The sequence below is a fragment of the Pan paniscus genome, chromosome X (genome assembly GCF_029289425.2).
Source record: "Pan paniscus chromosome X, NHGRI_mPanPan1-v2.0_pri, whole genome shotgun sequence".
Taxonomy (NCBI): Eukaryota; Metazoa; Chordata; class Mammalia; order Primates; family Hominidae; genus Pan; species Pan paniscus.
The window spans coordinates 72,731,564-72,757,045 of NC_073272.2; the positions used below are offsets into that span (position 1 = coordinate 72,731,564).

A 25,482-nucleotide genomic window follows, 5' to 3' on the forward strand; every position below is an offset into this window, starting at 1 on the left:
AATAGACAGACAGAGAGCCAAATCATGAGTGAACTTCCATTCACAATTGCTTCAAAGAGAATAAAATACCTAGGAATCCAACTTACAAAGGATGTGAAGGACCTCTTCAAGGAGAACTACAAACCACTGCTCGATGAAATAAAAGAGGGTACAAACAAATGGAAGAACATTCCATGCTCATGGGTAGGAAGAATCAATATCATGAAAATGGCCATACTGCCCAAGGTAATTTATAGATTCAATGCCATCCCCATCAAGCTACCAATTACTTTCTTCACAGAATTGGAAAAAACTACTTTAAAGTTCATATGGAACCAAAAAAGAGCCTGCATCGCCAAGTCAATCCTAAGCCAAAAGCACAAAGCTGGAGGCATCACACTACCTGACTTCAAACTATACTACAAGACTACAGTAACCAAAACAGCATGGTACTGGTACCAAAACAGAGATATAGATCAATGGAATAGAATAGAGCCCTCAGAAATAACACCACATATCTAAAACTATCTGATCTTTGACAAACCTGAGAAAAACAAGCAATGGGGAAAGGATTCCCTATTTAATAAATGGTGCTGGGAAAACTGGCTAGCCATATGTAGAAAGCTGAAACTGGATCCCTTCCTTACAGCTTATACCAAAATCAATTCAAGATGGATTAAAGACTTAAACGTTAGACCTAAAACCATAAAAACCCTAGAAGAAAACCTAGGCATTACCATTCAGGACATAGGCATGGGTAAGGACTTCATGTCTAAAACACCAAAAGCAATGGCAACAAAACTCAAAATTGACAAATGGGATCTAGTTAAACTAAAGAGCTTCTGCACAGCAAAAGAAACTAACATCAGAGTGAACAGGCAACCTACAAAATGGGAGAAAATTTTCACAACCTACTCATCTGACAAAGGGCTAATATCCAGAATCTACAATGAACTCAGACAAATTTACAAGAAAAAAACAAACAACCCCATCAAAAAGTGGGCAATGGTCATGAAGAGACACTTCTCAAAAGAAGACATTTATGCAGCCAAAAAACACATGAAAAAATGCTCACCATCACTGGCCATCAGAAAAATGCAAATCAAAACCACAATGAGATACCATCTCACACCAGTTAGAATGGCAATCATTAAAAAGTCAGGAAACAACATGTACTGGAGAGGATGTGGAGAAATAGGAACACTTTTACACTGTTGGTGGGACTGTAAACTAGTTCAACCATTGTGGAAGTCAATGTGGCGATTCCTCAGGGATCTAGAACTAGAAATACCATTTGACCCAGCCATCCCATTGCTGGGTATATACCCAAAGGACTATAAATCATGCTGCTATAAAGACACATGCACACGTATGTTTATTGCGACGCTATTCACAATAGCAAAGATTTGGAACCAAGCCAAATGTCCAACAATGATAGGCTAGATTAAGAAAATATGGCACATATACACCATGGAATACTATGCAGCCATAATAAATGATGAGTTCATGTCCTTTGTAGGGACATGGATGAAATTGGAAATCATCATTCTCAGTAAACTATTGCAAGAGCAATAAACCAAACACTGCATATTCTCACTCATAGGTGGGAATTGAACAATGAGAACACATGGACACAGGAAGGGGAACATCACACTCTGGGGACAGTTGTGGGGTGGGGGGAGGGGGGAGGGATAGCTTTAGGAGATATACCTAATGCTAAATGATGAGTTAATGGGTGCAGCACACCATCATGGCACATGTATACATATGTAACTAAGCTGCACATTGTGCACATGTACCCTAAAATTTAAAGTATAATAATTATAAAATAAAATAAAAAAATAAAAAATAAAAAAATTAAAGAAAATAAATCATTAAAATGGCAGGTGTAAATCCAATTCTTTCAATAATAAAATTAAGTTTGAATAGATTAAACAATGTAATCAAAAGGCAGAGATAATGAAATGAGATTTTAAAAAGCAAAATACAGTTATATATTTTCTACAGGAGTCATACTTTAGATTGAAAGATATAAATAAATTTAAAGAAAGCATAAGTAGTATGCAGTGGGTATACTAATATGCAAAATTGACTTAAAGTAAAAATATTGCTGTGATAAGGGTAGGTATTATAATGAAATATGTTTTACTACCTCAGGAAGAAATAAAATTATAATACATGCATCTAACAACACAGGCTTAAAACAAATAAAGCGAAAACTAAGATAAATTAAAGGGAGATATATAAAGTTCAACAACAATAGCAGGCAACTTCAATGCATCATTTTCCATAATGGATAGGCACAACTACCAGGCAGAGATCATCAGTGAAATAGAAAACTTGCAATGCACTATAAACCAACTAGACCAAACAGACATCTAGGGAACATCCCACCTAATAGGAGAACAAACATATTTTTCAACTGCACAGGGAACATTCTCCAAGGTAGACCATATTTTAGAGCATTAAACAAACCACACAAATTAACATAGTTGAAATTACACAGTGTATATACTCCAAATAAGATTAAATAAAAATAGAAATCAATAGCCGAGGGAAATTTGGAATTTTCATAAATATATGAAAATTGAACAATATACTGATAAAAACCCACTGAGTCAAAGCAAAAATCACAAGGGAAATTATAAGATATTTTGAGAAGAATGATAATGAAAATACATTACTCCAAACATGGGACGCAGCTAAAGCAGTTCTTAGAGGGAAACTGATAGCTGCAAATGCCTATATTAAGATAGAGAGAAGATCCTAATGTAATAACTTGAACTTCCACTTAATAAACTAGAAAAAGAGGAGCAAACTAATGTTAAATCAAGTAGAAGAAAGGAAATAATAAAAGATTACAGAAGATATTAAGATATTAATGAAATAGCAGCAAAACAAAGAGAAAAATCAATAAACCCTAAAATTGGTTGTTTGAAGAGATCAACAATATTGACAAACATTTAGCTAAAATGACCAAGAAAAAAGTGAGAAGAATCAAATTAATAAAATTAGGAATGAAGAAAAGCATATAGAAAGTAACTTTACAAACATGAAAAGGACTGTAAGGGAAAGCTATGAACAATAGTATGCCAATGTATTAGATCACTTACATGAAATGGAATAACTCGTTCAAAGCCACAAACTACGGAGATTGACTCAAAACATAACCTAAAATCTGAATGGATCTACAATAAATAAAGAGGTTGTATTAGTACACAAAATCTTTAAAACTCTCTTCTAAGAAAAGCCCAGACCCAGATGGCTTCATAGGTTAATGCTACCAATCATTTAAAGAAAAGTTAATACTGCTCCCTCTCCCCCTCCCGCTCCCTCTCCCTCTCCCTCTTTCTACGGTCTCCCTCTCTTGCGGAGCCTGGACTGTACTGCCATGATCTCGGCTCGCTGCAACCTCCCTGCCTCGGGCTCCGGTGATTCTCCTGCCTCAGCCTGCCGAGTGCCTGGGATTCCAGGTATGCACCGCCACTCCTGACTGGTTTTTGTATTTTTGGTGGAGACGAGGTTTCGTCGTGTTGACCGGGCTGGTCTCCAGCTCCTCCCCTCAGGTGATCTGCCCGCCTCGGCCTCCTGAGGTGCTGGGATTGCAGACGGAGTCTCACTCACTCAATGCTCAATGTTGCCCAGGCTGGAGTGCAGTGGCGTGATCTCGGCTCACTACAACCTCCACCTCCCAGCCGCCTGTCTTGGCCTCCCAAAGTGCTAAGATTACAGCCTCTGCCCATCTGCCACCCCATCTAGGAAGTGAGCAGCATCTCTGCCTGGCTGCCCATCGTCTGGGATGTGAGGAGCCCCACTGCCCGGCCGCCCCGTCTGGGAAGTGAGGAGTGTCTCTGCCTGGCCACCACCCCATCTAGGAAGTGAGGAGCGTCTCTGCCTGGCCGAACATCGTCTGGGATGTGAGGAGCCCCTCTGCCTGGCTGCCCCATCTGGGAAGTGAGGAGCGCCTCTGCCCCGCCACCCCGTCTGGGAGGAAGTGAGGAGCGCCTCTGCCCGGCTGCCCCAAATGAGAAGTGAGGAGCGCCTCTACCTGGCCGCCCCCTCTGGGAAGTGAGGAGCGCCTCTGCCCGGCCACCACCCTGTCTAGGAAGTGAGGAGCGTCTCTGCCTGGCCGCCCATCGTCTGGGATGTGAGGAGCCCCTCTGCCTGGCTGCCCCGTCTGGGAAGTGAGGAGTGCCTCTGCCCGGCCTCCACTCCGTCTAGGAAGTGGGGAGCATCTCTGCCCAACCGCCCATCGTCTGGGAGGTGAGGAGCACCTCTGCCCGATCACCCCGTCTAGGATATGAGGAGCGCCTCTGCCCGGCCATCCCATCTGGGAAGTGAGGAGTGCCTCTGCCTGGCTGCCCAGTCTGGGAGGAAGTGAGGAGCGCCTCTGCCCAGCCATCCCATCTGGGAAGTGAGGAGCACCTCTGCCTGGCTGCCCAGTCTGGGAGGAAGTGAGGAGTGCCTCTGCCCGGTTGCCCCAAATGGGAAGTGAGGAGCACCTCTGCCCGACCGCCCCATCTGGGAAGTGAGGAGCACCTCTGCCCGGCCGCCCCATCTGGGAGGTGAGGAGTGCCTCTGCCCGGCCACCCCGTCTGGGAGGTGAGGAGCGCCTCTGCCCGGCCACCCCATCTGGGAGGTGAGGGGCATCTCTGCCTGGCCGCCACCCTATCTGGGAAGTGAGGAGCACCTCTGCCCGGCCACCACCCTGTCTGGGAGGTGAGGGGCATCTCTGCCTGGAGGCCCTGCCTGGGAAGTGAGGGGTGCCTCTGCCCGGCCCCCCTTCATCTGAGAGGGGGGGAGTGCCTCTGCCCAGCTGCCCCATCTGGGAAGTGGGCACCTCTGCCCGGCTGCCCCGTCCAGGAGGTGAGGGGCGCCTCTGTCCGGCCGTTCCATCTGGGAGGTGAGGGGCGCCTCTGCCCGGCCGCCCCGCCTGGGAGGTGAGGAGCACCTCTGAACGGCTGCCCTTCGTCTGGGAGGTGGGGAGTGTCTCTGCCCAGCTGCCCCATCTGGGAAGTGGGCGCCTCGCCCGGCTGCCCTGTTTGGGAGGTGAGGGGCATCTCTGCCCGGCCACCACACCATCTGGGAGGTGAGGAGCGCCTCTGCCCAGCAGCCCCATTTGGGAGGTGAGGGGCGTCTCTGCCTGGCTGCCCCATTTGGGAAGTGAGGGGCACCTCTGCCCGGCCACCCCGTCTGGGAGGTGGGGAGTGCCTCTGCCTGGCTGCCCCATCTGGGAAGTGGGCGCCTCTGCCTGGCCACCCCATCCGGGAGGTGAGGGGCACCTCTGCCCGGCCGCTCCATCTGGGAGGTGAGGGGTGCCTCTGCCCGGCCACTCCGCCTGGGAGGTGAGGAGCGCCTCTGCCTGGCCGCCCCGCCCGGGAGGTGAGGAGTGACTCTGCCCAGCCCCCCTTCATCTGGGAGGTGGGGAGCGCCTCTGCCCGGCTGCCCCATCTGGGAAGTGGGCACCTCTGCCCGGCTGCCCTGTTTGGGAGGTGAGGGGCATCTCTGCCCGGCCACCACACCATCTGGGAGGTGAGGAGTGCCTCTGCCCGGCAGCCCCATTTGGGAGGTGAGGGGTGTCTCTGCCCAGCCACTGCCCCATCTGGGAGGTGAGGAGTGCCTCTGCATGGCCGCCCCGCCTGGGAGGTGAGAAGCACCTCTGCCTGGCCGCCCTTCGTCTGGGAGGTGGGGAGTGCCTCTGCCCAGCTGCCCCGTCGGGGAAGTGGGTGCCTCTGCCCGCCCACCCCATCTGGAAGGTGAGGGGCATCTCTGCCTGGCCGCCCCGTCTGGGAGGTGAGGAGCATCTCTGCCTGGCCACCCCGTCTGGGATGTGGGGAGTGCCTCTGCTCAGCCGCCCTGTCTGGGAAGTGAGGAGTGCCTCTGCCCGGCTGCCCATCGTCTGGGATGTGAAGAGCACCTCTGCCCGGCCGCCACCCCGTCTGGGAGGTGAGGAGCGCCTCTGTCTGGCCACCACCCCATCTGGGAAGTGAGATGCGCCTCTGCCCGGCCGCCCTGTTTGGGAAGTGAGAGCGCATCTGCCCAGCCGCCCCGTCTGGGAGGTGAGGAGCACCTCTGCCAGGCCGCCCCATCTGGGAAGTGTACCTAACAGCTCTGAAGAGACAGCGACCATCAAGAATGGGCCATGATTACGATGGCAGTTTTGTCGAAAAGAAAAGGGGCAAATGTGGGGAAAAGAAAGAGAGATCAGATTGTTACTGTGTCTGTGTAGAAAGAAGTAGACATAGGAGACTCCATTTTGTTCTGTACTAAGAAAAATTCTTCTGCCTTGGGATACTGTTAATCGATAACCTTACCCCCAACCCCATGCTCTCTGAAACATGTGCTGTGTCAACTCAGGGTTAAATGGATTAAGGGCAGTGCAAGATGTGCTTTGTTAAACAGATGCTTGAAGACAGCATGCTCGTTAAGAGTCATCACCACTCCCTAATCTCAAGTACCCAGGGACACAAACAGGGCCGAAGGCTGCAGGGACCTCTGCCTAGGAAAACCAGTGACCTTTGTTCTCGTGTTTATCTGCTGACCTTCTCTCCACTATTATCCTATGACCCTGCCACATCCCCCTCTCTGAGAAACACCCAAGAATGATCAATAAATACTAAAAAAAAAAAGATATAAAATGTAAGAATAATAATAATAAAATAAAATAAAAACAAAAAAAGAAAAGTTAATACCAAATTATTACAATATTTTCCAGAAAACAGAAAGGAAGAAAACACTTCCCAATTATTTTATTAGGCCAATATTATCCTGATAACAAAACCAAGCAAGATATCACAAGAAGACTACAAAACAATATGTCTTATGAATGTAGACATATTTATATACTCATTTCTTTAGGAAAAAAACCCTCAACAAAATAGTAGCAAAACCCAGAGTTCACAACATGGTGAAACAGAAACTCTCCTTTCCCCAACAAACACACCAATTGAGCATGAATTAATGGACAAATTTCCTTTTTGAGAAACCAAAAACTAATTGAAAAGTTTCTACACCCCAGGAGAACATGGAATCAGTTTCATTGAAGTGGGAAGGATCACATTACCTGACTTCAAATCATACTACAAACTATGTTAACCAAATCAGCATAATACTGGCATAAAAACAGACACATAGACCAATGGAAGAGAATAGAAAACCCAGAAATAAATTCACACATTTCCAATCAATTCACTTTTGCCATAGGTGCCAAGAACATACATTGGGGAAAGGACAATCTCTTCAATAAATGGTGCTGTGAAAACCAAATATTGACATGCAAAAGAATAAAATTGCATCTTTATCTTATACCATACACAAAAATCAACTAGAAATGACTTAAAACAAGACCTGAAACTGTAAAACTCTTATAAGAAAACATAAGAAAAAAGCTTCATGACTTTGGTCTTGGCAATGATTTCATGGATATAACACCGAAAGCACAGGCAACAAAAATATAAAACAAAAAGTGGGACTACATCAAGCTAAAAAGATTTTTGAACAGCAAAGGAAACAATAGAGTGAAAATGCAATTTACAGAATGAGAGAAAATATTTGCAAACCTTACATTTGATAAGGGGTTGATTCACAAAATATATAAGTAACACCTACAGCTCAATTGTAAAGGAACCTGTAACTGAATTTAAAAACGGGCTAAGAATTTGAATAGATGTTTTTTCAAAAGACATACAAATGGCCAACATGTATATGAAAACGTAATAACATATCTAATCATCCAGGAAATGCAAACCAAAACCACAGTGAAGTGTTGCTTCACACCTGTCAGGATGGATATTATCAAAAAACAGAAGACAATGATATTGGCAAAGATGTGGGGAAAAGAAAACACTTGCACACTGTTGGTAGGAATGCAAAACAGTACAGCTGCTAGGGAAAATAATATGGAGGTTTCTTGCAAAATTAAAAATAGAACTACCATATGATCCAGCAATTCCACTTCTGATATTTATCCAAAAGACTTGAAATCAGGATCTCTAAGGTAAATTAACACTCCTATGTTCATTGAAGCATAATTCACAATAGCAAATATGGGCGAACAACCTCAATGTCCATCGATGGATGAATGAATAAAGAAATGTGGTATATACATGAAATGGAATACTATTCCGTCTTAAAAACACACACAAAATTCTGTAATATGTGACAACATAAATGAATCTTGGGGACATTACGCTAAGTGAAATAAGCCAGTGACTGAAAGACAAATCCTGCATGATTCCACTTGTATGAGGTATCTAAAATAGTCAAATTAATAGAATCAAAGAGTGATATGGTTGTTGCCAGGGGCAGGAATGTGGGAAAATGAAATCAATGGGCATAAAGTTTCAGTCAAGCATGATGAATAAGCTCTTGAGATGTGCTTGCATAGCATCATATCTATAGTCAACAATAATGTATTGTACATTTAAAATTTTTGTTAAGAGAGCAGAACTCATGTTTTGTGTTCTCACCACAATTAAAAATACTTTCTCATAAAATGTGGTACATACATACAACAAAATATTCTTCCACCTTAAAAAATGAAATTCTGATGAATGCTACAACATGGAGGAACCTTGAAGAGGTTATGCTAAGTGACATAAGTCAGACACAAAAGAACAGATATTGTGTGATTCCATTTGTATGACCCACCTAGAATTGTCAATTTTTTCAGACAGAATGGCAGAATAGTGTTTACCAGGGGCTGGGGCAAGGGAGGAATACGGAATAGGTAGTTACTTTTTAGTCGGCACAGAGTTTCAGTTTGAGATGATGAAAGAGTTTGGGAGATATGTAGTAGTGAATGTTGCACAGCATTGTGAATGTACTTAATACCACTGAACTTGACAAATGGTTTACATGGTGAATTTCATGTTATGGCATACCTGACCACAACAATGTTTAGATTAAAAATACTAGCGTACTGAATTCAATAATACATAAAGACGATTATACATTACCAAACAGAATTTATCCAAGGAATTATACATTGTTTTTAAATCTGAAAATTACTTAATGTTATATACCAGATCATTAGAACAATGGGGGAAAAACTCACAAGGATTATCTCAGCAAATCCAGAAAAAGCATTTGGTAAAATCTAAAACTCTTTTATAACACTCAGTAATTCAGGAATAGATGAGTACTTCCTCAATCTGAAAAAAAGATCTACAAAAACCCCACAGTAAGCATCATACTTAATGGTGAAAGACTTAGTACTTTTCTCCCAACATTAGGAACAAGACATAGATATTCATTTTCACCACTTTTATTTAACATCGTATTTGGATTTTCTAGCTAAGGTCATTAGGCAAGAAAATGAAATAACATGCAGCCAGACTGGAAAGAAAGAATTAAAACTACTTCTATTCACAGATGATGTGATCTTTTTTCACTTAATTGAGATGTGATTGTGAAATAAAGTTGTATATATTCAAGGTGTACTAGCTGTTGTTTTGATATGTGTATGTGTTGTGAAATGATTACCACAATCAAGCTTATAACATACTCATCACCTCACACAATTTTTATTTTGTGGTGAGAATACTTAAGATCTACTATCTGAGAAAATTTCGAGTATACTATAGATTATTATGAACTATAGTCACCATGCTGTACTTTAGGTCTGCAGAACTTACTCACCTCATAACTGCAAATTTGTACATTTTGACCAACATCCCATTTCCCCCAACCCTGCCACCAACCCCTGGTAACGACCCTTCTCTCTATTTCTATGAGTTCAACTTTTTTAGATTCCACATATAAGTGAGATCACACAGTATTTGTCTTTTAGTGCCTGGATTATTTCACATAGAATAATGTGCTTCAGGTTCATCCATGTTGTCAGAAATAACAGACTTTCCTTCTTTCATAGGCTGAATAATATTCCATTGTGTATACACACCACATTTTCTTTATTCTTTTGCTGATGGACACTTAAGTTGTTTCTTTATTTTGTCTATCGTGAATAATGCTGCATTTAACATGGCATTGTAGATGCCTCCTCCAGATAGTGATTTTCTTTCCTTTGGATGTATACTCAGAAGTGAGACTTCTGGATTATATGGTAGTTCTATTTTTAATTTTTTCAGGAAACTACGTACTGTTTTCCATAATGGTTGCACTCACTTTCATTCTTACCAACAATGTGTAAGGATTCCCTTTTATCCACATCCTTGCCAACATTTGCTATCTTTTCCCTTTTTGAAAATAGACATCCTAAAGGTGTGAGGTGTTATCTCATTGTGAATTTGACTTGCATCTCCCTGATGCTGATGATTAGTGGTGTTGAGCATCTTTACATGTACTTGTTGGTGATTTATAAGTCTTCCTTGGAAAAATGTCCATTTAGGTCTTTTGCCCATTTTTAATTCAGGTTGTTTTGTTTCATTTTGTTTTGTTCTTTATGCTATTGAATTGTGTGAGTTCCTTATGTATTTTGGATATTAACTCCATATTGGATACATGTTTTCCAAATTTTTTTCATTCCTTAGGTTGCCTTTTCGTTTTTTTTTATTTTATGCTGCATAGAAACTTATTAATGTGAAGTATTCCCACTTGTTTATTTTTGCTTTTATTGTCTATGCTTTAGGTGTCATGTCCATGAAATCATTGCCAAGACCAAAGCAGTTTCCCTCTATGTTTTCTTCTGAGAGTTTTATGGATTCAGGTCTTATGTTTAAATCTTTAGTCTATTTTGAGTTGATTTTTCTGTATGGTGTAACATAAGCATCCAAGATTTTTGCATTCACATATCCAGTTTTCCCAACACCATTTATTGAAGAGGCTATCCTTTTTCTGTTGTGTATTCTTTGTGCCTTTATTGATGATTAGTTGACCATATATGCCTAGGTTTTTTTTCTGAGCTGTCTATTCTGTTCCACTGGTCTATGTGTCTGTTTCTATGCCAGTATCATACTGTTTTGATTACTATAGCTTTGTAATAACATGATTTTATACAGAAAATCCTAGAAAATTCACCAAATATATATTAGAACTAATAAATGACTTCAGCAATGTTGCAGGATACAAGGTCAATATACAGAAATCTATTATACTTCTGTACAGTAGCAATGAGAAAACCAAAACTGAAATTAAGAAATCAATTCTTTTTACAATAGCATCAAAAGAATTAAATACTTAAAAAATTTAACCCAGTAATTGAGAACTGCTACTCTGAAAACTACAAATTGTTGTTGAAAGAAAAATGTTCTATACAAAGACAATCCATGTTCATAAGTTGGAAAACAGTATTTTTAAGATGATAATAGTACACAAATCGATCTATGTATTTCACACAATCCTCATCAGAATTCCAGCTGTCTTCTTTGTAGAAATTGACAGACTGATTTGCCTGTCTCTCTTGCATTACTCTTAGCTTATTTTCCCAGTAATGATAAGAAAGATTTTGTTCTGACCGGATCAAAGCTAAGGACAGATCTCTCTGTGTACTGAACATGGACCCTTTGTGTCATACCAGTAGCTGTTTGCTTTGGTGCATAGGGGGCTATTTCTGAACCCCTTCTGTGATGGGTTAAACAAATAAAATAACAGATATATTTTAACATATAACTTCTATGAAGAAATAATAGCAATCCATACCTTACAAGAATAAACCCTAAAACAAGGGTTTCTTTGTTTTTCAGCTTTGCCAAATTGTCAAAGTTGCCTTGAACTGAATGAAGGGTCTGCATCAAAGTATTAAACATAAATTAGCTTGTTTCTTCCACCAAGGCAGTGGCTCTGTTTTATTCACTTTATAGAGTTTGTAAAACTATTTTATTTCTAAGTGGTTTTTAAAAGATGCTCCTTTTTGTTCTCTTAAAATCATTATTTCTGATGCTTGTCTTGATTTTTTAATTGTTCATTTACACCCTGTGCAAAGCAAAGAAATATCAAATGCTTTGCTCTAGGAGAGGGAGGCAATTCAACTGCAAAATTGTTCATCATACCTTGGGTTTAATGGGGTAAATCTTAGAAACTACTTTAATATCCTTAATAGGTAAACTCCTAAATAAAATTCCAGTCTTATACAATGATGGTTTCAGGAGAAAACTGAATAGCCATGGATGTTTTAGATGTTGCAAGATATTGAAAAGCAAATAATGACAAAATATGCCAGTATAATTCTGTAATTGGTTTTAAATGCTTATGGATGGATAGTAGCAGCCTGTATAAAAAAATAATCTAAAGTGGTTTTGATCTATATTTTAATGCACTAGATCTCCCTCTTTAAAAATGTTTGTAAAATGAAATAATAGAAAAATTGATATGCTTTTTTAGCTTAACAAAACTTTAAAAATACTTTGATCAATTTAAGAAGGTGGGACATGATACAAGCACTTTTCTACATGTTTATATCCACCACTGTAGTGGATATAAACTAGTGGATATAAAGACCAAGAAAAATATTTAACACATTCGTGTCTATTACTCTGTAATTCCACTAGTAAGGAATAAAAAACAATAAAATATATCTACACATTCAGGTAAAAAGTTGTTCATCATAGAATTGATCTTATGAGGGAAAAAGATCAGAATCTTTTTAAACATAGCCCCAAAGGATGCTTGGTTGCAGAAATCATAGCTTATCCTGATGACAGAATATATGTAACAACAGAATTGCAGGACAATATTTAATGATTTACAGAGATGACCCCAGATAATTGTAATAGTGAAATACCCTCCAATGAAACAATGCATATTGTGTTATAAATACAAAGGTAGGTAGATACCTATTATTAAAAATTTATTTTGTCAAGTAGTAGTATTAGGAGGGGTATTAGGATTTCAACTTTCTTTTCTTACATTAGCAATTTTTAAAAAATATTTTCTATTATAATTTTGTACAATTTGTATAAAAATAAATGTATAACATAAATAAAAAACAAAAAAGCTCCTGTGTCCCTGGGAAAATACTGGTGAATTGTAGAAACAAATGTAATAGCAAGTGCAGAAAATCGTCCAGGTATCTGGGTCCTGTAACAACACTGATGCACCTTATGAAGATGAACTTGTACTATATTTACAGGTGGCCATTGAATAACACATTCTTCCTCCCCTCCAAAAAAACATTCAAACTGCCCATGTACTTTTGACACATGAATTCTACTTTTAGCAATGACTCATCAGGAAATAATCTTGAAAGTCGGCATGTTTTGTGCACTAGGAACTTCATGGCAGCTTTAGATTACATAAAGGAAAAGCAGAAACAATCTAGATGTTCAACGAGGAAAGAGTTAAAATAAAACATGCATAAGACACATGAACACACAGAGATATAGACATAGATACATATGTACACACATATATCTAACCTTTTACCTAGTCGTGAATTCAATAGAATATTAAGAGCCAGAGAAAATATTTTAAAAGTATCTTTAATGACATGAAATGAAGTTCAAGAATATGCGTGTGTATAAATATACACACACGTATGTGTGAAAAGCAGATATAAAAACAGTCTGTACATCATAATATACATATATGATATATGCATAAGAAAAAAACCAGACCTACAGACAAAAATGTTTCAGGTAGTTCTAGAAAATATCAGAGAGGTGTGCATGAAAATGTTTCTGGAATGTGTGTGTAATCATCAGAAATGATTAGTGGTGACTTTAATTTTCTTCTGGTAACTTGTCTGCTTTGTGATTTTTTTTTCTTGCAATGACGCTGAATTACTTTTCTGACAACAGGGAAAAGGACAGGAAGTGGGCACAGGGGAATGGGGTCATAAGCAGTGTTTGTTTCCAGCAAAACTACCGAGGACAGCGAAATACCCTTTGTAGCCCGCCAAGCTGGCCAAGACACACACACAAAGACACACACACGCATGCACACACGCACGCACGCACACACACGATCAATTACAGTGACCAGGAGACTATGCAGGGGAAACGGGTATACTCTTTACTAGCTGCGCTGGCCGGCACGAGTGCAAATCGGTACAATGCTTATGAAGGGGGCCTTTTGGCAACACACAGGAAAAGTCTTTAAAATGTCTATATGTGGATCTTGCAAGTCCGCAGTTAAGGAGACCACCGGGATGCTAGCAAAGATTTGGCTTGACAAGGAAGGATTCACTCATCAAAGCACAGAGCACGCAATGTTGGTCTTAAACACAGGGAAAGAACTAGGCACCACCTGAATGTCCAACAATGCGGGAATGATTACAGAAATGTTAAGGTCCACGGATACACTGGAGCACTCTGCAGGCACTGAAGATGACGTTTCATAAGCCTGTTGATAACATGGAAAGAAGTTCAATGGGTTGATTTTTGTTTGGTTTCAGTTGCTGAAAAAGCAGGTTAAGAAACACCACATACACGAACCATTCTATAACGGTGTGTTAAAAGGGAAGGCGGGGTGGGGGTGAGCAAAGGAGAGAGAGGGAGAGAAGAGAGCCTGGAAAAGCAGCACACCAAAAAGGTAAAAGTGGTTCTCTCTGGGGAGTAGGACCAGGGGAGCAATTACTCTCTTGTTTCTTCCCTCATCTGATATCCTTCTCCTTTCTGATGATTCTACCATGAAATTGTACCACCTGTGCAGTAAACAAAGAGAGAATGAAAATGCTTTTTAAACCAAACCACAGGGAGAAGAGGCAGCCTTTAACCTACAAATGGCACAGATTAGTAAGATTATTCACAACGCCCTTGGTGGGGGTGGGCGGGGGAGAGGAAGGGAAGGAGAGGAGAGGTGGAGGGAGAAAATAGGAAGCGGGGAGAGAGAGGGGGAGAGAGGGAGAGAGAGACCTGCACTCTCAATACAATAAATACACTGCTGGTGGGTTGGCGGGGGAGGGCTGGGGGTGGGGGGTTGTAAACCGGGTGTGAGCCAAGGTTTGGCTCTGCTGGCTGGCTAGCTCCTGGGATGTCTTCATCGCAAGGTGGCCTCCTCGTCGGTGTCTTCCTCGAAATCCTTGACGTCAGCACTAGTGGACTGCCTGGCCCAGGCTCCCCTTTCGGCCTCTCGTTCTTTATGCGACTTGAATCTCCCGACGAAAATTTTGCGGTAGTTCAGGAACATGCCATTCATCACATCGATGGCCCGCTCCGCAGATTCCTGCTTTTGGAAGTGCACGAACCCGTAGCCCTTGGGCCCCTTTTCGTCACAGGCCACTTTGCAGGAGAGGATGTTGCCGAACGCCGAGAAGATGTTGTACAGCGCCTTGTTGTCGATGGTCTTGCCCAGGTTCTTGATGAAGACGTTGCCCACCCCGCTCTTGCGGAGCGACGGGTCCCTCTGGGACCACATGATGCGCACTGGCCTGCCCTTTATGACATCAAAGTTCAGGGTCTCCAGGGCCCGCTTGGCGTCCACCGGTTGCTGGTAGTTGACATACGCGTAGCCCAATGAGCGGCGGGTGATCTTGTCCCTGCAGATGCGGATGGAGAGGATGGGCCCAGCTGGACTGAACTTCTCGTACAGCATTGCCTCGGTCACCTCAGGGTGCAGGTCGCCCACGTACAGGGAGGCCATCTGAAAATCTGGGTTCCCCTCACAGTCCCCGAGGGTCTCATCCGCATCTGCATCCGCGGCGGCCGCCGCAGCCGCCACCTCGGCCGCCACCTCGGCCGCCACCTTCGCATCCGCATCCGCATCCGCATCCGCCTCCGCCTCCCCCAAGGGGGGCCCCGCAGCCTCCGCTGCGGCGGCGGCTTCGGCCGCGCTGCCCTCCGCCACCGCCACCACCGTTGCCACCCGGGCGGCCTCCGCCTCCCCCGGGGTGGCCTCCGATGCTGCCTCCTCTATTGAGGCCTCGGCCTCCACCTCAGCCTCTACCTCTGCTTCCGCCTCCGCCACGGAGGCCTCCGCCACCGCCTCTGCCACGGTCGCCGCCGCAGCCTCCGCCGCCGCCGCAGCCGCTGCCGCCACCGCCGCCGCCACTGTCGCTGCTGTCGCCACGGTCGCCGCTGCCGCCGGGCCGCTGCCGCGACCTCCCTTCCCGCGAGCTGGGGGACGGACAGGCGGGGGAGGGCGGGTGGGTGCCGGAACACAGACCCGATGCGCGAGCGGGAGCTGGCGCAGGGGATCCGAACTGGCGAGTTCAAGTCACCTGGGATGGCAAGTGCTGCCAGGAGCGCGCCGGTGCGAGTCGCCGCAGCCTGCAGCCAGCTGCTGTTGCCGCCGCCGCTCGGTCGTGGGCTAGCGCGCAGGGTGCGGGGTGCGGGCGGGCAGGCGGCGTGTGGTGGGGGGCGGGGGGTGTTGGCGTCTGTCGTCCGGGCAGCTGGGAAGGCTTCTGTCTCTTTGGTTCCCCCTGTGGCTGCTGCGGGGCTGCGGGGCTGCGGGGCTGCGGGGCTGAGGGGCTGCGGGGCTGCGGGGCTGCGGGGCTGCGGGGCTGCGGGGCTGCGGGGCTGCGGGGCTGCGGGGCTGCCGGGCTGCGGGCGGTGGGAGATGACGGGGGTGGGAGCGGGAGCGGGAGCGGGAGCAGGGGCGGGAGCGGGAGCGGGAGTGGGAGTGCTCAGCCTCTCGGGTCGCCTGGATATTTATGAAAAGGACGCCAGGGAAAGGGCTCCGCTGTAGACCGAAGGGATAAGGGTTCGATTCGGAAGGGAGCGTTATTTTTATCCCCTCTCCACATAATGGAACGTTTAAATGGTTAAATCAAGTACCTTGCAGGAGAGGGTGGGGTGGCCTTGAGAATACACTCAAGGCCTCAGTACATGCAGTCTGGAAGTGGGGGAATCAAGAGCACCCTGTCTCTAGTACTGTCCTCAATGATAAGGTGAGGAAAGCCAAACCCAGGACTGGGAACAGGGCCTGGTCCAGAGCCAGGCGCTTGTTTATTCTTGGCTCTGCTCTCAAGGCGCTGAGGTTCCCAACCTGGACCAAGAAGTACATATTCAGGTTCAAAGGGTAAACCAAAACAAAACCTGAGCTCTCTCTCTAGAATGAAGTGCCTGGTCCCAGTTCACCATCTAATATTTATGGAAAGCTTATCAGGTACTTGGTGCTGGGGGCTAAGGGGCCCGCAATGTGGTAAGTGAGCAGGGAGTGTTGATGTGTTGGAGGTGTGGAGCAGGGTGAGAAGAGGTGAGCAGTGTGTGTGTAGTGAGAGCAGAGAGGCCACACAGAGCCAAATGCTGGGGGTATAGACAAGGGAGCAACCATGAGAGTTGAGTGTAACAGAAGCTACAGTCCCACTTCCTCCAGAGAGGAGGACCAGCCACTAACTCTTCTTAGTAGCAATTAGGTGAGGCTGCACCAAAGACAGAACCACCGAGGTGGGCTCTGAAACATGAGGAGCAGTCCACCATGTCAAGGCAGGAAGGAAGGCACTCCAGGCAGAGGGATCAGTCTGTGCCCAAGGCCCTTTGTCATGAGAGCACATGCTTGGTCGCTTCTGGCCATGCCTAATAATCTGGCAGGGACAGAGCTCATGGTCTCCAAGAGCACATGGTAGCAGACAGGGCTGGAAGGTGTGGGGCCCTGAGAATCAAGCTAAGGTGCTTCGACTGTATACCCAAGGTCACGGGGACCACTCAGCATGTTCAAGGAGGGAAGCAGTATGATGAGAACTTTAGAATGAGTACAAATTAAACATCAATGTGCATGTATAAGTGCACATTTACATGTACACGCACGTACAAAACCAAGACAGGGCTGACAGAACACAAGGAAGAAAGTCAGATGTGACCAATTCAAAAAGAGTCTGAACAATCCTTCCCTCTATTCCTTTTCATTCCATAAATAGGGGTCTCACGTTTACCACGAGCCAGTGGGGCCAGATGTTTAAAAAGAGAAAACCATAGTGCCTTCCCTCAGGATGCCTTCACTCTGCTAAAGCTCAGTCTGCCCCCACAGAGAACAGAAGTGTCAGCAGAGGACTGTAAGTGCTATGTGATTGGACGATGGTGGCCATAGAATTTCACCTGCCCAGCACGTATTCTCTCATCCTCTCCTCCTCTGCCTTCTTTGGGTAAGTAAAGCTGTTTTCTGTGGTTGCAGTGATGGCTGGATCTTGGCAGTCATACATGATAGAACAACCGTGAACCTGAGGAAGTGACTGAGTCACTGTGGGGTGCGAGGCAGTGAGAACTCTTCGTCGCTGGCTGGAAAGCATCCCAAGGTGGCTGAGAAGCAGATACACAGACATGTACCTCTCCAGCTTGCAAAGTCCAGCTCTCTGCCTCTAGGCAGGGCTAGTGCCGGCAAAGGCAAGGGACAGAGACCTAGGAAAAGCCTGCTGTACAGCGCATGCCTGACCAAGGTGATCACTGTCACCGCTGTTAAGAGCCATCTCCTGGGGGTCTAGGTTGCTTGCAGGCAGGAAGAAGATGAAGCTGTGCCTCACCATTTCCAGGTTGGTGTCCAAGAGGGACCTGAGAAGGCAGAGGCCAAGGGGGAAGCCATGCTCGCAGAGGGGCAGGGGATGTGGCGAGGATGAGAAGAGCTTCTCGGCCCATTGTTAGGAAACAGAAATGACAAGGAAGACCAAGTCGAGGACCAGGACTCAGCAAGATCTCTGTCTCTGGCGTTGCCTTCCAGTACACAGGGCCAACAGAAATCAGTGAAACAGCAGGAGAAGGAAGTTCAGGGAAGTCATGCTATGGCTAGCAAATCCCCAAACCTGAAAACAATTCCTAGGATCCTGAACCTCTAGCAACAGGAGCAGGGCTACCAAAGTGACAAGGACACAGCAGGGACTGCTCCCCAAGTCCTTTCTCAGGGGCTTCCATGGAGTCGAGTTTCCATCTCCTTTTTATTCTTTATTTTTAAAGTTACGTTGTGGTCAGTTTCTGCCACCTGCAAATGGAATGTGTTCTGACCACTACACACTGTGACAGGGGCAAAAATAAAGAGCCCTGTGGAGCCTCAATGGAGGGAGGGGAAGTTTCCTTTCCCGTGGGAGGAAGTGCTGTTGATTTTATTTATTCAGTGATTCAACGAATATTCCTGGAGGGCCTTCTATGTACCAAGTATTCTGCCGGCCAGACCGTCCCTGAACTCAGGGAGCTTATTTTCTAGTGGGGAGACAGACAATAGACAGATCAGGGAATATGAAAACAGTTAAAGGTTGCTATGAATGCTCTCAGGGACATAAACAAGATGATTTGGTACATATTGCCTAGAACCCCGGAAAAGTGGCAAAACGGGAGACATGAAGCTCAGGGAAGGCCTTTCTGAGGACAATGATAAGCCACCAGTCTTTCAAGGAACCAGGGGGGAAACCTGCCCAGCAGAGGGAAGGGCAATTCCCCTGGCCCTGTGGCAGAAAAGAGAGGCTGCTGGGGGTGGGGGTGGGGGCAGAAAGGATGCCAATGTTGCATGGAGCCCAGTGTGAGAGGGGATAGAGGAAGGAAAGGGAGGAAGGTGCAGTGGTGGGTGGTGCCATGATGAAGAGTCTGGTTCTTCTTCAGAGAGCTCAGGAGAGCCAGAGAAAGGATTGAAGCAGGTAGTAGCATAATCTAATGCCCATTCAGTGGTTTCTCTCTAGCTGCTCTGTGTGGGCAGTATCACAAGTGGGCAGGGCACAAAGGAAAGCAGGGAGACCAGTTAGGAGGCTCTTGCAGTAGTCCAGTCCAGAGGCAGCAGGGGCTTGGCCCAGACTGGAAGCATCAATGTGGAGACTAGTGCGTGGATTCACATGGTATTTTGGAAGTGGAAGAGACAACGCTTGTGAGTGGATTAGAGGCAATCTCAGAGGTCTATGTACGGTCATAGGAAAGACAGAGAGTGGGTGGGCATGGTAGATTTGGAGAAGGGAGAAAGACAGATGGGGGTGTGTGTCAAGAGCTCCTATTTGCACAGGTTTAGTTACTGAGGTCTGCTTGTCATCCATAGAGGCTGGAGAAACAGAATTGTTGAGACAACAGGACACAGTTAGGGTCTAAAGCCACAAAACTGAGTAGGATCACCTAGAGAGAGTATAGCCAGGAGAAGAAGGTGCAGGGCTACTCCCTGAGATACTCTGACACTTAGAAGTTGGGTGGGGAGCACAAGCCAGCAAAATAGATTCAGAAGGACTGGACAGTGAACAGGACTCCTCTCTAAGGCCTTGCATGTCCAAACATGTCCAAACTTCTCGCCAAGGCTTTTCATCACCAGCCTCAATGTCCACACTCAGACTCTGCTCTCAATGCTCCTAGCTGTACGTGCATGGGAGTTGGTTTAAAATGGGACAACAACGACTTTGTGTGCTTGGCTTTGGACTTCACTCTCTGATCATTTCTCAGTGGAGCTTTCAAAAGAGAGAGAGGTTCGGATGCAGAGAACTTCGAAGAGTGGGGTAGGCACTGCTCTGCTATTTCATGTGGCCCATCTCCTTTTTCCTTTCAGGAGGGAGAAATCAGAAGGAGTGGGGATGCAGTTCAGAGAGCAGAGGAGAAGAGAAGAAAAGAAGGAAGAAGGAAGAGGACTAGGGTTGGGTGAGGGGGGAGGACACCAATGGGAAGAGGGACAGATCAACTCTACACACAAAAGTAAATCAAAACACCAAAAACAGGGGTCTATGTAAAGAAGCCTCTTCCCGTGAATTGCTCGTTGCATAGCTGCAGGGAGGGTGTTTAGGGGCATAGAGAATGAAAACATACCTGTATTTTGGTGTAGGGAAATTGTTTCTGTCAATTCACACCGTCCACACACCACCTCCCACCCCAACCCCGCCACTACCAAATTCCTCTAAATAAAAATAATTATGAGATACAGGCCAACAAAAACGTCAGCGTTAGGCTGTTATTTAGAGAGAATTGGAAAGCGTTTGAATGTGGCCCTGTTGTTTAATAAACGATAACAATGATTACTAAGTTGTCCTGAGTCAATACAACAAATTTAGCAAATGGTCCTTTGGGTCCTTATAAAGTGAAGAGTTGACGGAGACAGATTTGTATATGGGGCAGGGATGGAATGGTAGTCAGTCCTGGAGAAATAAGAACCCCAGGAGGTGATGAAATATGTACAAGTATGTTTATCACAGAAACACTCATATTGGGCAAATCAGGGCACAAAGCAAGTATGCATCAGGTGAGGAGTGACTGATCCATTGGCAGTGCAGCCATTCTGAGGATTATTATGCAACCATTAACAAGTATGAGTTATATCTATATAAGCTGATTTAAGGGGATTTCCAAAATGTGCTATTACCAGGCGAGAAAAGCAGGTTTGTTGTCATTTTGGTGCAAACAAAAGGAGATGGGCCTTGGAGTCAGATTGACTAGTAGGCTGAATTTCAGAGCAAAACACTTAACCATTCTTGAGCCTCAGTGTGTGCTCAGAGTTTGAATTTCAGAAACCCTAATTAAGCATCTTACAAATTTCCTTTGTAACAAGCAGTTTTGCCCCAGCTCTGCTTAGAAACCAAGCCAAAGGGCTGTATTGACTGATGGTTTTTGCATAGCATTCCAGATATTTTTCTCTCTGAGAACCAATTCACCTTCTAACACACGCTGGAAGCCTTAACTCATGCCCTTCTTTGTTATAATTTTAGGCAGTTCACAAAACTGATTTTATAACAGTATACCTACAGATACACCCCAGGCCATGACTTAAGAGTTGTGCTTACTTTGGTCAAGGTACTTTACCCCCCTTTTTTCCATCTTAGCTTTGGAGTCCCCATCTGTACAAAGGGATATTTATAAGGATAACAAGTGATAATGTATGGTAAATGTTTTTCACAGTGCCTGGCATGCATTCAATGCCCAATACAAGAGACTCCTTATTAATCTTATTGCCCTCTGTCCTGGGGATGTGCTTGTTCAGCTGGTTTTTGAAGGTCCAGTGTCTTGTCTTTCTGGTGCTCCAGGCAGCCTGGAATTTTCTCTCTAACCAGGAGCAAAGTGTCAGTACAGAGGGAGTCTGATCCTCTGGGTTCTCTGGCCTGAACTCGCTTAGCTCACACTCTCATTGAGCTTCTCTGTACTAGTCCCAACCATAGGACCTTTTAATGATCCAGTTAGTTATTTTCTGGAGGCTCAGGGTCTCGCACATTAATTAACACATGAAAGCATGGCATTTTCTGTACTCAAGGAAACCACCCAGAAGATTTAATAACACTATCTCAACAAAATGGGATATTGAGACAGGAGAGAATTTTCTGTCAACTGCTATTCATCCTTTTGAGCAACATCTTGGGGGCCATTTGAGAGGTAATTTACTGTAAGGTAATACACTCCTTCAGCTTCTTTGCTGCAGGCTACTGAACACACTTTGATGTCTCCATGATGTCTCTGGAACAATATTACCAATATTCACCATTGTGATGTGATGCATGCATGGATTACTGAAGCGTGAGTTGGCTGATCTCCAGTATCATGAGCTGCTGATCAATTTTAGGTTTTCGCTTTGTTTAATAGATGTAAAACGAAATCTCCTTCAATGTGGTAAAATCTTGCTAATGTCAAGGTGATTAACCTTGGGACTTCCTCCCATACAGATCATCTTTTAAAAACTGTCTCCAAATAATTGTTCTTAATTAAAAATATATATGTATGCACATGGTAAATATAATAGTGATGATCAGAAAGTACAAAGGAGCTTATGATAAAAAACAAAGATTCAAGGTCCCATCACTTCCTACTCCCCAACTGTGCTTCCCAGAGTAGACCACTTTAACAATTTCTGTTTGCAGTGTTCTGACCATTACCTCCTTATATCTAAAGAAAATGCCTAATCTGCTAATTCAATAATTCATCAACTTCAGACATCATCAAGTGACCATCCTCTACCAGAGAGGAGGATTTAACTCACTCACACTATCTTCAATCTGCCCTGTCTTTCCTTCTGGCAATTTTTATACCTTTTGATCTTTAGTTCTTCTATTGGTGACTCCAGTGACCTTAAGTGATATGCTTAACTCTCAGTCTCTAGCGTACACCTTCGTCAGTTTCCCATAAAATAAGGATATTAGCACCCCTCCCCTTCCCTTAGCCTCTCCTCCCTCTTTCTATATCCTCTTTTCCAAACAGACTGCTGCTCATTGACATCCACTTCTGAAAACTTAATTGAATTATTTGGGCTTTGAAAAGCAACACAAGCCTTTTACCCTTTAATGAATCTCTAATAATGTTGTCCACAAGGGTCACATTTCTTCACACTTTAAGGTGGGCCACTAGAGGGCGGTTAATCCTGATGTAAATTAAATTTAAAAAAATTAATTAATGTAGACAGGAGGACTAAGTGCAGGAGATCTTTTGTATGACACAGAAACTATATTTAGTAACAATTTATTGTATACTTAAACATTGGTGAAAGTAGATTTTAAATATTTTCATCACAAAATATATGTGAGATAATGAATGTTTTAATTTGATTTACTTTCCCAAATCTATACGTATAACAAAATATCATATTGTGTATTACGTATTTATATAGTCAATTGTAACATCAGTTACTTTATTTTTTAAAATAAAATCAATTAATGTAACCCATCACTTCAACAGGCTAAAGAAGAAAAATCACATGACTATATCAGCAGATGAAGAAAAAATGTTTGACAAAATCCAACTCTCATTCATGAGCAAAACCCCAAATAATCGAGACATACAGGATAACTTCCTCATATTGGTAAATAATATCTTCAAAAGAAATACAGCTAACATGATAGTCAATGGTTGGAAATTTGAAGCTTTCTTTCTAAGAGCAGGAACAAGGTAAGAATGTCCCCTCTCACTATTGCTTTCTACATTTTACTGGAAGTCTTAGATAATTCTATAGGACAATAAAAATATAAGTATACAGATTAAGAAGGAATACATGCAATTGTCTTCGTTCACAAATGACAAGATCTATGTTAAAAAATCCAAAAGAGTCAACAAAAAATACCTCCTGGAACTAATAAATGATTATAACAAGGTTTTAGAATACAAGGTTAATGGCCGGGCGTTGTGGCTCACATCTGTAACCCTAGCACTTTGGGAGGCCGAGGCGGGCAGATTATCTGAGGTCAGGAGTTCAAGACCAGCCTGGTCAACATGGTGAAACCCCGTCTCTACTAAAAATACAAAAAATTAGCCGGGTGCAGTGGCCCGCACCTGTAATCCTAGCTGCTTGGGAGGCTAAGGCAGGAGAATCGCTTGAACCTGGGAGGTATAGGTTGCAGTGAGCCAAGATCATGCCGCTGTACTCCAGCCTGGGCAACAGAGTGAAACTTCTTTTCAGCAATAAAAAAAATATATATACAAGGTTAATATGAAAAGTGTCCGTTGTTTTCCTATATACAAGAAATGAAAAAGTAGAATTTTAATCTGCAGATCAATTTGGAGAGTAGTGGCATCTTAACATTATAAGTCTCCCAATCTATTAACATGTAATGTTGTTCCATTTATCTTCTTTAATGTCTTTCAGCAATGTTTGGTAGTTATCAGAGTATAGGTTTGGCATTTCTTTTGTTAAGTATATTGGTAAGTATTTTTTTCTGTGATGCTATTATAAATAGAATTGTTTTAATTTCCTTTTTGTATTGCTCATTGCCATTATCAAAAAATAAAATTGGTGTTTGTGCATTAAAAAGGACAAAATACCATTTACGTTAGCATCCTCAAAAATGAAATACATAGGTATAAATATAACAAAATATATACAAGACCTATATTAGGAAAGCTACAAAACTATGATGAAAGAAAGCAATGAATAACTAAATAAATGAATATGCTGTTTCTTTTATTTTATGTGTGTTGTTGAGTTGCCTCCCCTGTCTTACCTGACCAAGACACCTGAACCTATCTTCTTTCTGGGTCTGGGCTCTCCTAGAGAGGATATATCTTGGTAGGAATAAATGACACAGATCAGACAAGAGCCACATGATGTCTACCAGTGAAAACAAGTTTTCTGTGAGAGGGACATCTGGTCATGGTTCAGACACTTAGGAATTAGGCCATTCACCAGGATAAAAGAAGCATCCTGTAAAAGATATACTGTAAACATTCATGACCAAATACCTTGAAGCCCTGACTGGAAGGGCTGGAGTTTTTAGCCATCCTCCTAAGGGAGATCTCAAGACCAAATTAAAAAGAGGAAAATAGAATGTCAAAGCTAGTTAAAGAACTCCACCAGAGAAAAAAGTAGACTACTACTACCTTATTACTATTGATTTTAAAATTCTCAACAAAATACTAGCAATCCAAATGCAACAATACATTAAAATAATTATACACCGCGAACAAGTGGGATTTATCTAAGGAATGCCAGGATGGTTCAACATATGAAAATCAATCAATGTAGTACACTTTTTAATAGAATGAAGAAAAAATGGCACAACCTCATCTCAATACATGCAGAAAATGCATTTGACTTGACAAAAGCTAACCCTCTCCCACAATTAAAAAAACCACTCAGCTAAGTAGGAATAGCAGAAAAATTTCTGATCATGGTAAAGGGCATTTATGAAAAACCCTCAGCTAACATCATACTCAATAATGAAAACCTGGAAGCTGTTTCCTAACATCAGAAACAAGACAAGCATGCTCGCTGTCATCACTTCTATTCAACATTGTGCTGGACGCTCCAGCCAGAGCAATTGGCCAAGAAAAAAGGCACCCAACCTGAAACAGAAGAAGTAAAATTATGTCT

General features: G+C 43.5%; 2 protein-coding genes across 4 annotated transcripts; one reads left to right on the forward strand and one right to left on the reverse strand.

Moving 5' to 3' along the window:
* Positions 1 to 10,941: 10,941 nt before the first annotated feature.
* On the reverse strand, positions 10,942 to 16,005 carry LOC117977691 (polyadenylate-binding protein 1-like 2). Of its 2 annotated transcripts, XR_008622862.2 has the most exons (2): positions 14,400 to 15,595; positions 10,942 to 14,217 (listed from the first exon to the last, which is right to left on the reverse strand). XR_008622862.2 is itself a non-coding variant. In XM_034950204.3 (1 exon), the coding sequence occupies exon 1, from the start codon at positions 15,454 to 15,456 to the stop codon at positions 14,854 to 14,856; it is 603 nt and encodes a 200-aa protein (XP_034806095.1). In that variant the 5' UTR covers positions 15,457 to 16,005; the 3' UTR covers positions 10,942 to 14,853. The 2 variants fall into 2 exon arrangements, 1 of the variants encoding a protein (XP_034806095.1); XM_034950204.3 differs by having other exon boundaries at positions 10,942 to 16,005.
* On the forward strand, positions 15,982 to 25,087 carry LOC129395400 (merozoite surface protein 2-like). 2 transcript variants are annotated; one of them, XM_055106709.2, is made up of 3 exons: positions 15,982 to 16,920; positions 17,782 to 17,896; positions 23,355 to 25,087. In XM_055106709.2, exon 1 carries the CDS (start codon positions 15,982 to 15,984, stop codon positions 16,498 to 16,500), a length of 519 nt encoding a protein of 172 aa, XP_054962684.1. In that variant the 3' UTR covers positions 16,501 to 16,920; positions 17,782 to 17,896; positions 23,355 to 25,087. The 2 variants fall into 2 exon arrangements, with proteins under 2 accessions (XP_054962684.1, XP_054962683.1); XM_055106708.2 differs by lacking the exon at positions 23,355 to 25,087 and adding an exon at positions 20,257 to 22,032.
* Positions 25,088 to 25,482: the final 395 nt, after the last annotated feature.

What these genes read in the sequence shown, in the direction of transcription:
- LOC117977691 (XM_034950204.3), bottom strand. Translation starts at nt 15,456, where the DNA reads ATGGCCTCCCTGTACGTGGGCGACCTGCACCCTGAGGTGACCGAGGCA.
- LOC129395400 (XM_055106709.2), top strand. Translation starts at nt 15,982, where the DNA reads ATGCGCGAGCGGGAGCTGGCGCAGGGGATCCGAACTGGCGAGTTCAAG.